At 32.0% G+C, this 17,328-nt stretch overlaps 1 protein-coding gene across 1 annotated transcript in view; it reads right to left on the reverse strand.

The window, feature by feature from the left end:
• Nucleotides 1–9,158, reverse strand: part of LOC143084890 (uncharacterized) — an 89,530-nt gene extending 80,372 nt beyond the window's left edge. The window contains exon 1 of the mRNA XM_076260948.1: nt 9,100–9,158. Coding sequence (XP_076117063.1) covers nt 9,100–9,102 — 3 coding nt within the window. The 5' untranslated portion in view covers nt 9,103–9,158. The remainder of the gene's footprint in view (nt 1–9,099) is intronic.
• Between the last annotated feature and the right edge of the window lie 8,170 nt (nt 9,159–17,328).

Consider the following 17,328-nt stretch of genomic DNA (forward strand, 5'->3'; position numbering starts at 1 on the left):
AAAATGTTAAACCATATCTCTTAAACTATCATTCTCACATGGTCTTTTTAAAATGTTAAACCATATCTCTTAAACTATCATTCTCACATGGTCTTTTTAAAATGTTAAACCATATCTCTTAAACTATCATTCTCACATGGTCTTTTTAAAATGTTAAACCATATCTCTTAAACTATCATTCTCACATGGTCTTTTTAAAATGTTAAACCATATCTCTTAAACTATCATTCTCACATGGTCTTTTTAAAATGTTAAACCATATCTCTTAAACTATCATTCTCACATGGTCTTTTTAAAATGTTAAACCATATTTCTTAAACTATCATTCTCACATGGTCTTTTTAAAATGTTAAACCATATCTCTTAAACTATCATTCTCACATGGTCTTTTTAAAATGTTAAACCATATCTCTTAAACTATCATTCTCACATGGTCTTTTTAAAATGTTAAACCATATCTCTTAAACTATCATTCTCACATGGTCTTTTTAAAATGTTAAACCATATCTCTTAAACTATCATTCTCATATGGTCTTTTTAAAACCATATCTCTTAAACTATCATTCTCATATGGTCTTTTTAAAATGTTAAACCATATCTCTTAAACTATCATTCTCACATGGTCTTTTTAAAATGTTAAACCATATCTCTTAAACTATCATTCTCACATGGTCTTTTTAAAATGTTAAACCATATCTCTTAAACTATCATTCTCATATGGTCTTTTTAAAATGTTAAACCATATCTCTTAAACTATCATTCTCATATGGTCTTTTTAAAATGTTAAACCATATCTCTTAAACTATCATTCTCACATGGTCTTTTTAAAATGTTAAACCATATCTCTTAAACTATCATTCTCACATGGTCTTTTTAAAATGTTAAACCATATCTCTTAAACTATCATTCTCATATGGTCTTTTTAAAATGTTAAACCATATCTCTTAAACTATCATTCTCACATGGTCTTTTTAAAATGTTAAACCATATCTCTTAAACTATCATTCTCACATGGTCTTTTTAAAATGTTAAACCATATCTCTTAAACTATCATTCTCATATGGTCTTTTTAAAATGTTAAACCATATCTCTTAAACTATCATTCTCATATGGTCTTTTTAAAATGTTAAACCATATCTCTTAAACTATCATTCTCATATGGTCTTTTTAAAATGTTAAACCATATCTCTTAAACTATCATTCTCATATGGTCTTTTTAAAATGTTAAACCATATCTCTTAAACTATCATTCTCATATGGTCTTTTTAAAATGTTAATACAAGAACACAATATAACACTTTTCTCAGTTTTAATAATTCTGATCAGTTTATGACTTTTATAAGTTTACCTGCATTCAGACCAATGTATCCAAGGGCCATTATTCTAGCTGTCAATTTTTGTAATTATTCAATGCTCTTATTTTGGCAAAAAGGGTTACAACTCCATTTAATTATACTTTAAATTTCCAAAACAATCTCATTAATTTTAGGTTTTTGGTGTGTAATAATATTAAAGGTGAAATTCTCCTGATTTTGAAACAGTTCACAAAACTTTCCTTCTCCTTTTCCTGATTTACTGTAAACATCCAACACTTTTTTCTGATACATTCTATTACATAATCACCTGCTATTTCAATAAAATGTTTTATAACAAAGAAGTTATTCATCACAATTTGTAATAATTTACAAAGCAATAATACTATGTGTAGCACATTCTATATTTAAAGGGGGATTACTGCTTTAAAAAAAAATTGATCTTCCAACATTATGAAACTTGACTGAGATATTGCTGATACCTATAGTACATGTATAAGGTTTTTTTCAAATCTGGCAAGAATGGTCTGTAAGAGCGCTAATGATGCCATTGCTGATACCTATAGTACATGTATAAGGTTTTTTTCAAATCTGGCAAGAATTGTACCTGTGAGAGCGCTAATGATGCCATTGCTGATGCCTATAGTACATGTATAAGGTTTTTTTTTCAAATCTGGCAAGAATTGTACCTGTGAGAGCACTAATGAGGCCATTTCTCATAAATTTTTAATGTTTCCAAGGGGCATAACATTTTTTTGTTTTCAAAGTTGATTGACCACCATTTTAGAACTTGTCTGAGATGTTGCTGATATTAACCTTTTTATATCAGTTTTATAAAAATCTTGCAAGAACTGTACCAATAAGAGCAAGACCAGACAGACAGACACCCGCTATTTCCATGTCCCCCACAAGCATTACACAGCCCCGATTGAAATATTATGATATCAGACATGACATAGATATCACTCTGTAGACATGAAATAGATATCAGTCCCAATTGAAATATTATGATATCACACACTGGGCATGATATTTAGATCTGCTCAAATTAAATGATTGTGATATCACACACTGGGCATGACATGGATATCTGCCCAAAATAAAATGATTGTGATATCACACACTGGGCATGACATGGATATCTGCCCAAATTAAACAATTGTGATATCACACACTGGGCTTGACATGGATATCTGCCCAAATTAGATGATTGTGATATCACACACTGGGCATGACATGGATATCAGTCCCGATTGAAATATTATGATATCACAAAATGGGCATGATATTTAGATCTGCTCAAATTAAATGATTGTGATATCACACACTGGGCTTGACATGGATATCTGCCCAAATTAAATGATTGTGATATCACACACTGGGCATGACATGGATATCAGTCCCGATTGAAATATTATGATATCACAAAATGGGCATGATATTTAGATCTGCTCAAATTAAATGATTGTGAAATCACACACTGGGCATGACATGGATATCTGCCCGAATTTAATGATTGTGATATCACACACTGGGCATAAAATGGACATCTGCCCAAATTGAATAATTGTGATATCACACACTGGGCTTGACATGGATATCTGCCCAAATTAAATGATTGTGATATCACACACTGGGCTTGACATGGATATCTGCCCAAATTAAATGATTGTGATATCACACACTGGGCATGACATGGATATCAGTCCCGATTGAAATATTATGATATCACAAAATGGGCATGATATTTAGATCTGCTCAAATTAAATGATTGTGAAATCACACACTGGGCATGACATGGATATCTGCCCGAATTTAATGATTGTGATATCACACACTGGGCATAAAATGGACATCTGCCCAAATTAAATAATTGTGATATCACACACTGGGCTTGACATGGATATCTGCCCAAATTAAATGATTGTGATATCACACACTGGGCTTGACATGGATATCTGCCCAAATTAAATGATTGTGATATCACACACTGGGCATGACATGGATATCAGTCCCGATTGAAATATGATATCACAAACTGGGCATGATATTTAGATCTGCTCAAATTAAATGATTGTGATATCACACACTGGGCATGACATGGATATCTGCCCGAATTTAATGATTGTGATATCACACATTGGGCATAAAATGGATATCTGCCCAAATTAAATAATTGTGATATCACACACTGGGCTTGACATGGATATCTGCCCAAATTAAATGATTGTGATATCACACACTGGGCTTGACATGGATATCTGCCCGAATTAAATGATTGTGATATCACACACTGGGCATGAAATGGACATCTGCCCAAATTAAATAATTGTGATATCACACACTGGGCTTGACATGGATATCTGCCCAAATTAAATGATTGTGATATCACACACTGGGCATGACATGGATATCAGTCCTGATTGAAATATTATGATATCACACACTGGCATGATATTTAGATCTGCTCAAATTAAATGATTGTGATATCACACACTGGGCATGATATGGATATCTGCCCGAATTAAATGATTGTGATATCACACACTGGACATAAAATGATATCTGCCCAAATTAAATAATTGTAATATCACACACTGGGCTTGACATGGATATCTGCCCAAATTAAATGATTGTGATATCACAAACTGGGCATGACATGGATATCAGTCCTGATTGAAATATTATGATATCACACACTGGGCATGATATTTAGATCTGCTCAAATTAAATGATTGTGATATCACACACTGGGCATGACATGGATATCTGCCCAAATTAAATGAAAGTGATATCACACACTGGGCATGACATGGATATCCGTCCCAATTAAATGATAGTGATATCACACACTGGACATGACATTGATATCATTCACAATAAAATGATAGTGATATCAAACACTAGGCATGACATTGATTTCTCTTCCAATTAGATGATAGTGATATCAAACGCTGGACATGACATGGATACCAGTCCCAATTAAATGATTCTGATATCAAACACTAGGCATGACATGGATATCATTCACAATTAAAGGATAGTGATATCAAACACTAGGCATGACATTGATCTGTGTCTTAATTATATGATGTTGATATCACACACTGAAACTGTAATGGATATCTGTCCCCATTGACTTATTGTAATATCATACTGTGGACATTTAGTAAAACAGCTGATACTGTTATTCATGTTATTTTTCAATAGTTTCAGTTATGAGGCACATCCCAAAAAATTATTACAGATTAGATGTAAATTTACTTCTCCAAATTTCATGCTCATAATTTTTTGTAATTATTTTTTTAGCTCATGCTCTTAATATTTGAATTAATTTTCTTTAGCAAATCAGATTTTCAATATTATAGAAGAAGAATTACATAATCCTGAACGTTATCTTTAGAGAAAATATACATTATTAGCCTGGACTTAATCTTTACACAGTTTAAAAAAATGCATGATTCATTCCTGCCACAAAAAGACAACTTCCTTTTCTTTATATCAATCTGGATTAACAGTTAAGGTGCACAAAGAAAATGATCCAAACACATCATTATCAGTCGATTAAACAGCTACCTGTACAGTTATAGCTACACAGCTATTTCTTCACATAACTATGCTAAGTTATTTAACTCTAATATTGATTTCAAATCCATTTTTCTACAAACAAATATTTAAATTACAATTCAAATGCAAGTTGTCTGATGTTGATTTTGTTAAATTAAAATAACTTTTGAGTCAACATAATATATATCCTTGTGACATTGCTACAGTTTTATTAGCCAATTTCATTTGAAAAGGACAATCTAAATGTTTTTTAAGTATATATAAATATATAACAACAAGTTAAGTTTAACATGATACAATTTCCTTTTTAACACATACAGGAAAACAGGTTACTGTTATATAAAGGCATATATATAACATGTTTGTCATGTACTACAAATAGAAACTGTACAGTAATGGTTAATATGCATAATATAAATGTAAATGACTAAATGTCCCTCAAAATCAATAGTTTATATCCTAGCTAGATCCTTGGCTAGCCGGAGATAAAGATGTACAGCTTCCTTCTGTCCTTTCTGCACTACATTAATTATAACTGATGAAAATGATCAATAAATGTATCCCTGAAAAGTATTTCTTTCAGTGTTTTAGCAAGCCAAAATAAAGGGGGCACTGTGCTCTTTCTGTGGTCATTTATTTGAAACCAGATGCCAACTGTGAGCAGTGTTATCTACAAGGAACTTTCAGGCCCGTAGCCAGGAATTTCCAAGGGGGGTTCGTTGGACTCACGAACTCGACTGTAACAGTCACAATTTGAACAAAATGTTGACTTTAACAGTGCTTATTTGATTTCAAGAGGGGGAGTTCATCCGAACCCCCCGAACCCCCCTGGCTACGGGTATGACTTTTTTATAGTAGCACAGGCAAATAATTGAATTTTCTTAGGCTTATCCACAGATTTGATATAAAGTAAAAAAGATGTGGGATATATACAATGGCGCTCTCCTACACTAGGATCTGGAGAAAGCAACATCTCTTGTCAGTTACATATACAGCACTGAGACAGCAACCCAAGAACATAAAAAACACAAAAAGTTACCTGGAGGTCAACATAGATCTCCAACAGAATACTAAGTATATGTGTTCATTTTTTCCCTCTAGATATAAATGAATTCAATAAATATATTAAATGGTTTTTAGTCTGACAGATAAAGCGCTTGCTTATATATTGTTTGATTGTTGGTTGCTTAACGTCCAGTGGCAAATATTTCATGCATATTCAGGACGAGAACAAATTCACAATAAACACAATAGGTAGGTCGTGTCATAAATGCTTATATAAATCCTTTTCCTACTAACATTATCAAAAATGCTACAAACATATTTTTAACTTCCATCAAGCTGACTTGTAATAAAACTATTTGAATTGCTCAATAGTAGATAAATCACACAGAATAGAAAAAGTTTTCCACAATAGCAGTCAGTATTATTATTATCAAGTAAAAGAATATGATATGGCTAATAAATCAAATTTAAACAAAAGTTTAAACATAAAAAAATACAACCAAACTGTTATTAATTCAAGTCTATAAATGTTGTTTACATATATTTAGATAAAAAAACAAAGTTTTAACTTACTTTTTAACACCTTACTTTAATCCTAATACCAATTTAATTTACAGTGGTTTTTAATATGATAAAGACGAAATATTTATCACATGTCCTTTATCGCGCATTTTCTTTCCAACCCCTCAAACAATTGGAGACATTTAAATACCACACTTTTTAAGATAAACAATATCAACATTGACACAAATGGTTTAAGTAAAGTCCATTTGTAAAGCCAGTTTAAGCTTGAAGTATTGATAATCAAGTGTGGGTCAGAAAGACAATTAATTTGATCATGTTCATGTATTGCAACTATTGACTGCCTAAAGCAAAGCATGTATTTAATGACTTACTTTCATCTAATTGAGAGCAGTATCACACTCATACAACATGCTTCTTGTCATCCTAATATTGTAATGGCTACACAGATACATTAAATATTAAATATGTAAACGCATTTGTTAAATCATAAAGAAATTTACGATTATTACAAGGACATACTGACATTGATGTAAGCTTGAATGGTTATAGGGGAAAATCTGGGATATCACAATTTATATAATCATTTCTTCAGACCTTCTATGCAAATGACTTAACTAAATTTGATACATACTTGGATTAAAAATACTTTATGACAAACAATCCAACTTCAAAAATAAAGATGGATTTCAGGTGGTGCCCCCTTCCTTAAATTTTAAAAGCATTGGTTGTCCTCAGCTTAAAAATGAATATTTCTATAATTTTAACATTTATGAAAAAAATTAAATTGTGCCACCCTCATATTCTTAAATCCTGGATCCGCCCCTGAACTTAATATTCAAACATATGGTCTGAGATAAGTGTCATTCCACAAGGTGTCCTTATGCTACAGGTAAGTTGGTCCAAAAACACAAAGTCCTATTGCTCATGTAAAAATGGAATACTAGTATCAAATTGGTCAATTACCTATGATGGCAACCATTTTAAGTGAGTCTTACTATGTATGAAAGCTTTCAAACACATGGTTTTGGAAGAAGTATTGCAGATAGACAAAACTATTTCAGTATTAATTCTACTATAACTCTATGCCATAGAGTCTATGGCATAGATAGTTTACTTAATGCAAAAAATTATTGAAGGGAAATGATTTAACCTTAATTGTGCATTCTTTTTCAAGAACTTTTCCTAACACTTGTGTCTGTAAAAATGGGGAAATTGAGGATGAACAACATTTCTTATTTCAATGTAATCGATTTACCTCATAACGAGAAATATTAGAAAATAAAACTAATGTTATATTTAGAATACAGCGTAACATTACCACTGATGAAAAAATATCTCTATTGGTTAACAATAGCTCAGTATTAATACTTAGACTGTCTTCCTCTTTCATATCAGAGTGTCTAAATTTAAGAAATACTTCAAATGCTGAACTAATATGATACATCAATATGTAACTTTTCATTCTACCATGTCAATTAATATAATTATACATATGTAATAGGTCTTAACCATGAGTCAATGAGTTTGTGCCAATAATAGTATTTGTATATTTGTATTTGTGTTAACAATTAAATTTCATTTCCTTTGATTTTCTTTTAAAAATTGTGCTTAATTTGATAACTACAGCTTCCAAATATATTACATATATATATACAATATCCAAAAATAAAATAATAACTTTTGAAGAAACTTATTAATAAAAAATAATGTTCAAAGGTGTATAACTCTGACAATCTAAACTAATTCAAATTGGAAAAAAATAGGTTACTATAAGGGAATCAGTCTTACTTTAACAGTGCTTGTTTCAAAATGGTATAAAAAGTGTATGGGTAGGCACTAAAAATAAGGGTAGGTATGGTAAGCAGAAACACATATGATTTCATTTTTGACAATTTTGTGCCTTACATGGTCTGACAGTCTCTACCAATTAATAAGTATTATGTCCAGCATGGCAATTAGTCTCTGAGAATATAGAACGAGGTAACAGGGATGTGTAGTTCAACACTTGGGACAATATTTTTTGTTTTTCTTTTCATGTTTCTGCTTGTTATTTATCCACTTTTAATGCAACTTATTGAATGTCATTTTAGAGTTTTTGCTGTTTTTGCATGATTTTCGCCTAAATTGTTAATTTTCAATATTTTGTTTTAATATACTATTTAATAATTATACATGTAATACATTCTCCTATTGACTTGTTCTCATGGTAGTCATTTTTGTTGTGTTTTTATTTCTGACAGTATTAAATTTGAATCTGATGGTTTATGTTGTTGAAATTGATTGTTTTAATTTCCATGTTGAATGTACAGCGCCTTAAAGAAATTTTCATTTTTTTATATAGGGTGCTTTATAAATTTTCAGTATTATTATTATTTTTTCATATTATTTGTCTAATTTGAACTTATTTAACTGTAGGCTAAGTTGTAACACATATCTAGACTATTTTTATAGATAAATGAAGTTTAATTATAGTGAACCAAACATTAAAATATTCTATCTTGTATTTGATCATAAGTACTCTGCTATATTAACCACATATTTCAACAACAAGCATGAAATATTTGTCACTGGCAATACACATAATTTTTATTATTCCCCCTTTTGTCTATCATGTAGAGAATGTAAAAAGAAGCAAAATAACTTTGTCAAAAATTGACAGTTTGTTTTTGGGTACTGAGTATACTTTTACCATTTTTAGAACTTGTCACAGTGAATAAGTAATCTTTCTTTCCATATTTTGTATCCAGACTGGCTTGGTCCCCAAATCAACAGAAGATCATTCGCGAAAGTGACTAAGACCCATCCGATCGATTTGCTTGCAACATCTGGATCTTTAAAAAGCATGTATACATACAGTAAAATCATTGCACAAACATCGATTTCTTTTTATAGTGTACTGCAGGCTATTTCTCCAATTTAATAGATTAATAAAATATTGTTCAGTTAGGGACGACATCAAAAGATCGATGTAGGATAAAAAACTTAAATCAAATAGTTTGGGGGTGGGGGGGGGGGGGGTCAACATTGCTGCAAGTTTTGTTAATCTAAAATCGATTTTACATATATATCCCTATGGGTCAATCAATTTTTCCCAAATTAAGTTTAGAGGGGGGGGGGTGTGGGGGTCAGTGAAAAAACTATGTGAATTAAGTTTTTTATCCTTCATTGAACTTTTGATGTCGTCCCTTAGGCAGCAACCATTTGATTTTTCGGGGGGGGGGGGGGGGGGGCTATGGCCTTTATTTTTGGAAAAAAAGTTTGTTTCCAGGTTTCCAGTTTTTGGAGAAAAAAATAATTTGTATTTGATTCTGAGGGGGAAAAAATGTTCGTTTCCCCCTCAGCTGCCACTATATGTAATGCTAAAAATTGAAAGAAAAAAATTGTTTTCGACTTGTCGCGAAAAAAATAGATTGTTTTTCCATGCAGGCGAGAAAAAAAAGTTTGTTCAGAAAAAAATCCATAGCCCCCCCTCTTAGAAAATCAAATGGTTGCTGCCTTATACGCTATATTCCCTACTGAGGCCCTAATTTTGTGAATAAAAAAGATTCTTTTGAATACGAATACAAAAGTTTTATTTTTATTTGGTTCACATGTAGAACGTTCCAACATCTCCTGAGAGCCTTTCACCGAATATCAAGGATTTGTATACTATACAAAATTGAAATGCTTGCAAATATGAATAATATATATAATACACTTTATATCATATTCTTTTAATATTAAATCGACCTCATTGCACTCAATGCCTCTTACCTTAATTACATCCTACATTGCTCATATTATCAATTTATTATTTGTGTATTACTTATAATATTGTGTATTTCACTAAATTAATGTTTATATAATCATTGTATGATGTTTTTGTATCTTGCCTGACAAGGGCCCATGATTGGTTTAATAAATAATGTCTAATGTCTATATATATTCATAACATTTAAACACAGAACATGCAGATAAGATTTATCATATGCAGCAAATTATTTCAAATGCATATAAACAGCACAGCCATTTGAAATAGTACATACCCAAGCATTAACGAACTATACACATCTAAACATGCCTAAACTGAAGCATAACTAAAAATGAAGCACAACTAAATACTAAGCATGCACAACCAAAAAATAAGTAAAAATAAAAAATATAGCTCACATGCAAAATTTAAGGCATAATGCAAACACTTAGAGCAATATCTTATGATCATATTATTAACAAGCAGAACACCAACAACAGCATTTCGAACCATTCTAGGACGGTATAAGACTCTTAATTGAGAAAAACTATGTCCTTAAATGGTCAGGTTAACAAAAGAGTAGTAGATGTAAGTTTAAAACTTTTCTTACCAAACGGTGTAGTCTTTTCCAGTATAGTATTACTATATCTGAAAGGATATATACAATCTAGCTTAATGATCATGTAAACAGACAGGTAATAAATTAATTATTAAAAGTTTCAATTGCAATTGCTCTTTGTCTTTTAGTGAAGACATCTTAGCCTTTTCAAGCAACTGCTGATATGAGCTTGAGTGATCTTCATATACAAACCTTTGAACTTTCTTGCACTTTTTCTAAAAAAAATTGGAAATTTTCTGGGTACAGAAATGCAGAAACTAAAATTTGACAAAATAAATATGTGGTAAATAAGCTTACTTAGCTTGTTTAAAAAAGTTTCCAAACGTTTCAAAATATTTAGTTGCTGAGATTCCTTCCTGTGTATTTTACCAATATAAGTATCAAAATTTAGCCTGATAATCTATGTCAATGCCAAATAGTTTTACAGTTTACTCACACGAAACGGATCAGCACTTTATATACTTACATGTATATGTGTTGTGTAGAAATGCAAGTTTATACAAATTATAATTTGTACATGGTTTTTGTACAAGTTACAAGTTTATCTCTTTGGACCAGGTGATAAAAGTTTATCTTCTTAAAGGTGTAGGTCCGGTAAAGGATGTATGGTTTTGGCCTCAAATTTTAGGTTCATCTGATGAAAGATTTTGTACACTTTCAAAACACTTTAAAAGTGTCTACTTCCGTCGATTCCATAAGTTTTTGTGCAAAATTTGAACTGATTTGCTCATTGAAGACGCTCAAATTTAAACTTAAATATGAAAAATCTATCAAATATGCCATAATATGTCACTTTTCATAATATAGCTTTTGTCTAAAATGAAGGTGGCCACATCCGCATTCACTCTCAACCTTTATATATGTTAAAATTACTAAATACTAAACTTGTTCAAAGGGTATCCACACGTCTCAATCTTCAAAATCGGTTATCTAAAAATACTACCATCGCTAACATTTTTAACAATAAAAAACGTGGTTTCCCTTCTATCGATAAGTGTCATGCCAAAAAATGACTTACATGTCCCCGTCTTTCAACCAACAATACGGTAAGGTCCACGTTTAATGGTCGCACATTTTCTTTAAATTTTGAAACTGATATAACTTGAAAAACAAACAGTATTATTTATTTACTCACATGAAACAAACCGGGGTGTGGTATTCAGTACGTAGGAGAAACTGGACGATATTTATCTAAACGCACTCAAGAACATCTGTATCGTTTTAAAAGACCCAATAAATTCAAAAGTATCATTTACCAACACCTTAAGAAGCACAACCATCCTTTTAAATATTTAGCAGTTCAACCTTTAGAAGTAGTAAATAAGCAGCCTGGTGAATCGCATTCAAAGTTTGTACGATCACGGAAAATAATTGAATTAAATTGGATTAAAAAATTACAGACAGTTTACCCTCTCGGTCTAAATGATAATATCATGGGAATTGGTAATATATCTAGAACCAATTCCGTTAACATTTTGGATATAGTTTCTAAAACTGTTCGTAAAAAACGTTCTCACGGTCGTAGAACAAATCGCAATCAAAGAAGATTTCGGGCCAATCATACCAATATTTCGGACCTAATTTCTATTTCAAAAAACAACGGCAGACATTATCTGTTAACAAAACTCTGTTCGTTACCGGTTAATAAGTTGAATAAAATTTTGGAGGATTGCAACACAATTTCATATAGCAGTCCTAAGTATGAAATTGTTCAAATTATTATGGCATATTGTTATTCTAAATTATTTCCCAAAATTGATCGCCCTGAAGATCATAAAAAACATTTTATTAAAATTAAGTATGTCAATAAAGGCTTTGATTTTGTAAATATTGCCGGTATATTTAACGACCATTCTGTTAAAGAACAAATTCCTGGATATTTTGACAATACTGAGCTACCTCTTATTTGTTATATTTACAAGAAATCTACCCGGAAATTTGTGTTTAATTATAGTCAATTGTGTAAAGATGTTAATATCAGTGAAAATACACCTACTTCATGTAATTGCAGTAATTCCGAATATATTTATGGCCCCATTTCCCATGTTATAACAGGAGATCTTAACATCGTTCAAGACCGAGAGTTAAAATCATTCCTCAGTAAAGGACCTAAATATCGTCCCCCGTCAATTATTAATTGGAATGAGTGTCGTAATATCATCCACGACTCACTCCATACTTACTGTATGAAATGGATAAAACGGGAAAAAGCTGACAAAAAATCTTTGGACTCTTTTTTTAATTCAGTAATGAAGATAGTTGATATACGTATTCAACATTTTAAAGAACATTTTACTATAAACCCTTACAACAATAAACCTATTTCTCGTATCAAACATAAACTAAAAGAACTAGCCAAGGAATTTGTTTTTGTCCCGGCAGATAAAGCTGCTAATAATATTATTATTGTTTGACGTAAATTTTACATTGAGGTTCTGAAAAAGGAAATCACCAATTCACCAACATTCCAACTGACTCCATTTTCAGAAAACGAAATCTGTAACACACATAAACTTTTAGGCACCGCTTTACAAGCAGAGCCAAATACAATGAAAGTCCCAACTATGTATTGGCTTCCGAAGCTACACAAAACCCCTTACAAATATAGTTTTATTTCGTCTTCAAGCCATTGTTCAACTACTAAATTGTCTATTCTTCTTACCAGCACACTTGGTACAATTAAAAACCTGATAATAAATTGTTCAAATAAGGCCTTCGAAAATAGTGGAATAAATTACTTTTGGAGTGTCAAGAACTCGTTGGAAGTACTTGATAAATTGCATGCTTATATTGGTGATTTTGAATCTGTTCAAAGTTTTGATTTTTCTACCCTGTATACCACATTGCCTCACATTCTCATTAAGAAAAAATTCACACACCTAATTAAATGGGCATTCAAAAAATCAGAATGTGAATATATATGTTCAAACTCTTTTAGGTCATTTTTTAGTAGCAATAAACAAAAAAACTATGTTAATTGGACATGCTTTGATACTATATATGCTCTTGAATTTTTACTAGATAACATTTTTGTTCGCTTTGGGGATTCCGTATATCGTCAGATTATCGGAATTCCAATGGGGACTAACTGTGCACCACTTATTGCGGACCTGTTTTTGTATTGTTATGAGTTACAATTTATGACAAAAATAAGCAAAGACCCATCGAAACAACATCTGATAAACAAATTTAATAATACTTTTAGATATTTGGATGATATTTTGGCTCTCAATAATGACGACTTCAGTATGTATATTAATGAAATTCAGTGGCGTAGCTTGCATGTATGCTCAGATGCTCAAGCATCCACATCATTTTGACCAAAAAAAATAAAATAGCAGCAGTTTAACTCGGAAGTATCAAAATTTCACAAGGCTGAGGATATGAGGACACGATAACGTCCAGTCATTTACGAAGCAGTATGCCTGGTCTTCCATTTGATAATTTAGTTTATGTAAATAAGATAGCCGCAGAACAGTGGTTCAAGTTAACTTTTGTTCGTAAAAAGAAGTCTACGTCATCGGCTAAGGCAAGCGGAGTGGACTGATACGCAGACCCGTGGACATATTTCATCTGAAATTGAACCTAGTGGAGTGATGGCTTCTCATTTGACTATAGCAACTAACAACTAAAACACCATATCCTGATATTGTTACTTGTGACATGGTAAACGACGTGATAAAAAAAAAATCAATTTGTAATAGATCGTGATAAGTCCTAGGCTTATGAATTCCCTTTTCTATCTAGGTTCAAATACTAATTATATTTTTAATCAGTAAAAAACAAAGATCCAATGTTCCCCCCCATGCACATTAGAGTCATTAGATGTCATATTTTATCTATCAAAGGGCAAGGAACAAGGGAATATCTAAAAAAGCACCTTTTTAGTTCTTTTTCTTTTTCTTTTCAATATTTTAAGAGAAATAAAAGCTTCACAGCAAATGAAATGGGATTTCCATTACAATTTATATTTCAAAGGGTCATAACTGGTTAAAAATATTTGATTACGACTTATTTTCCAAATTGTCAAAGACATTGCTTATGATAGGAGTTTCACTTAATCTGACAAGAATTGTACAGATGATAGTGCTAACAAGACCGGACGATTGGACGCCCGGAATTTTTATGTCTCCTGCAACACGTTTAGCTCAGTAATCAAAAATCAACAACTCAAGGTTGTAGACTCAAATTCCTGGTAAGAGAAATCACTTCAGTTCCTATATTCCGACGTTCCTAAATTATACAGAAGTGCCGCTGTAATGGGGTCCGTTTTTGATATATCAAATATAAGATTGGGTGGGAAACTTTACATGAAATATTTATGAATTGAATGATAGTAGTTTCGAGGAAACAATAAAATTTGGTTAAAAATATAAATATATGAATTGGTGGGTATTTTGAATTTAAACAAAAATCTAACTAGTGTCGGATTCTGGGGGAGTACATGTGCTTAAATAAAAAATAATTTTCTGCATAAAAAGCTCAAAAATTTTTTTCGCCTCGCTCCGCTCGGCAAAACATCCACATCATTTCAACCCTGGCTACGCCACAGGATAGCCTTTCCATTCAAATTAATAACAATATTATATTAGTACACATAAGAAATAGAGAGAAACTGAACAGACTAAAAGCTGCATTGGAGACCTATTGGTGAACTTCTGATGTTGTCTGTTATATGGTCGGGTTGTTGTCTCTTTGACACATTCCCAATTTCCATTCTCAATTTTAAATGATTAGCAGTACAAGATCAACAAAACAGAGAATTCTACCAGGCTGATAAATATAATACGTTTCCTAACTATGGCATAACATGTAATATGCCATCCAAACAAAAACTCCCTAGACACCCCAAGTGGAGGATAGCACTAAATGTAAGTTTTGCGTAAATAAATTTGAATTTGAGACATTAAGCTGACAAAAGGAGAAAGTCCAGTAAGACCCCATTTTGGACCCAAAATATAGCAGTTTTACAAAATTGTTTAAATGTAAACTTTTAGCTATTAAATGGAAAGTATAATATTTCTGTTAATACATATTTTTGACAATACAATGCACATGCATCGAGTACGAGCATGATTTAGTCATGCTAAATTACCGAAATCTTCATAATTTTATCATTTGAGTTAAGTTGTAATACTATTTGCAGGGGCGGATCCAGGATTTTGGAAAGGGGGGGGATTGATAAATAGTTTGTCGAGCGGAGCGAGGCGAATATTTTTTTTTTGACCTTTTTAGGCTAAAAAACATAAAATTAGTGTAAAATGCACTTTTTAAACGGTTCCTGACTTTGGGCATGTATATTTTATAGTTGCTGTTAAGTGTAAGGGTTAAAAAAATTGATGCCGTATTCTCCCCATCATGTATTTGTCTATTGTAAACGTTTGGATAGATTCAAAGCTATGTACTAACTGAATATATTTGATGAGGACTTGTCAGTAAAAAATTGACATGGAAAATTCTCATTTGTTGTGTGTTAAGAACCTCACAGATTTTTTTGTTGTAAACAAGATATACGCCGAGTTACTTAATGAAATTTACAATACGACCGACACGAGTTAAGACATAAACTAGCAATTTCTATCCAAATGTTTGGTTGAAATGTTTCAGCCAACAAGGAAGGTGAGGGGTTCCAAATCAGCCAAAGGCTACGAATAAGTCTGAAATGACAACGAATTTACGAATGACGGTCGACAAATGGAGACATAAAGGCCACACCCAGCAGGCAGGTTGCAGTCGGGCCTTGAAAAAAGTATTCAATATATCAGTTCGGCGAAAGAGACATTCCGGTCGGATATGGGATTTACATGCAAACCCCCGGCCCCCAAAACTAAGTCCGTTTATTATTAATCATGTTCATTTAATGCTAAATAATTCTGTTGGAAATTTTTGTTTCTAATAGCAAATAAGTGGATAAGATTATTTTTTTTCAATCCAGATAAATCAGGCTAAGAAATTGTTTTCTCAAACATCTCAGACTATCCCCTCAAATCAAATGGTCCGTACCTTAGACTTAAATTCTATGTAGAGATTACTGACTGGGGATCATTATTCAGCTATGTTATTAATAGGTTGGGGCGTGTGGGGTTGATATGTTTTCGTAGGTAAATTATATTGCTGTGAAACTTTTTCTTTCATGAGAGTGTAACAGAGTACAACTTTCTGTTTGGTGGAATTGTGAAATAGAAGTCAGTACGTTCCTGCTCAATTCTTTGTCGCTTTGTGGGTGTCATGCTTGTCACCCTTGATGAGCAGCATAAGCAATGTGTTACTGTAATTTGAATTTGGAAATGACTGAGTGGCGTTTTTCGACGCACTGGTTAACTCCAGCGTAGCGAATCACATGACTTTGACATAACCAATAATATATTACAGTAAATACGAGTAAAATATATCTGTATAAGTAAAGAGGGGGGCGTACGCCCTCTACGCCCCCTCTGAATCCGCCACTGATTTGATAATAATACATAAAATTGAGAATTGAAATGGTGTCAAAGAGACAACAACCCGCCCAAATAAAAAAACAACAGCAGAGGGTCACCAACAGGTCTTCAATGTAGCGAGAAATTCCC

The sequence above is a fragment of the Mytilus galloprovincialis genome, chromosome 8 (assembly GCF_965363235.1).
Source record: "Mytilus galloprovincialis chromosome 8, xbMytGall1.hap1.1, whole genome shotgun sequence".
NCBI lineage: Eukaryota > Metazoa > Mollusca > Bivalvia > Mytilida > Mytilidae > Mytilus > Mytilus galloprovincialis.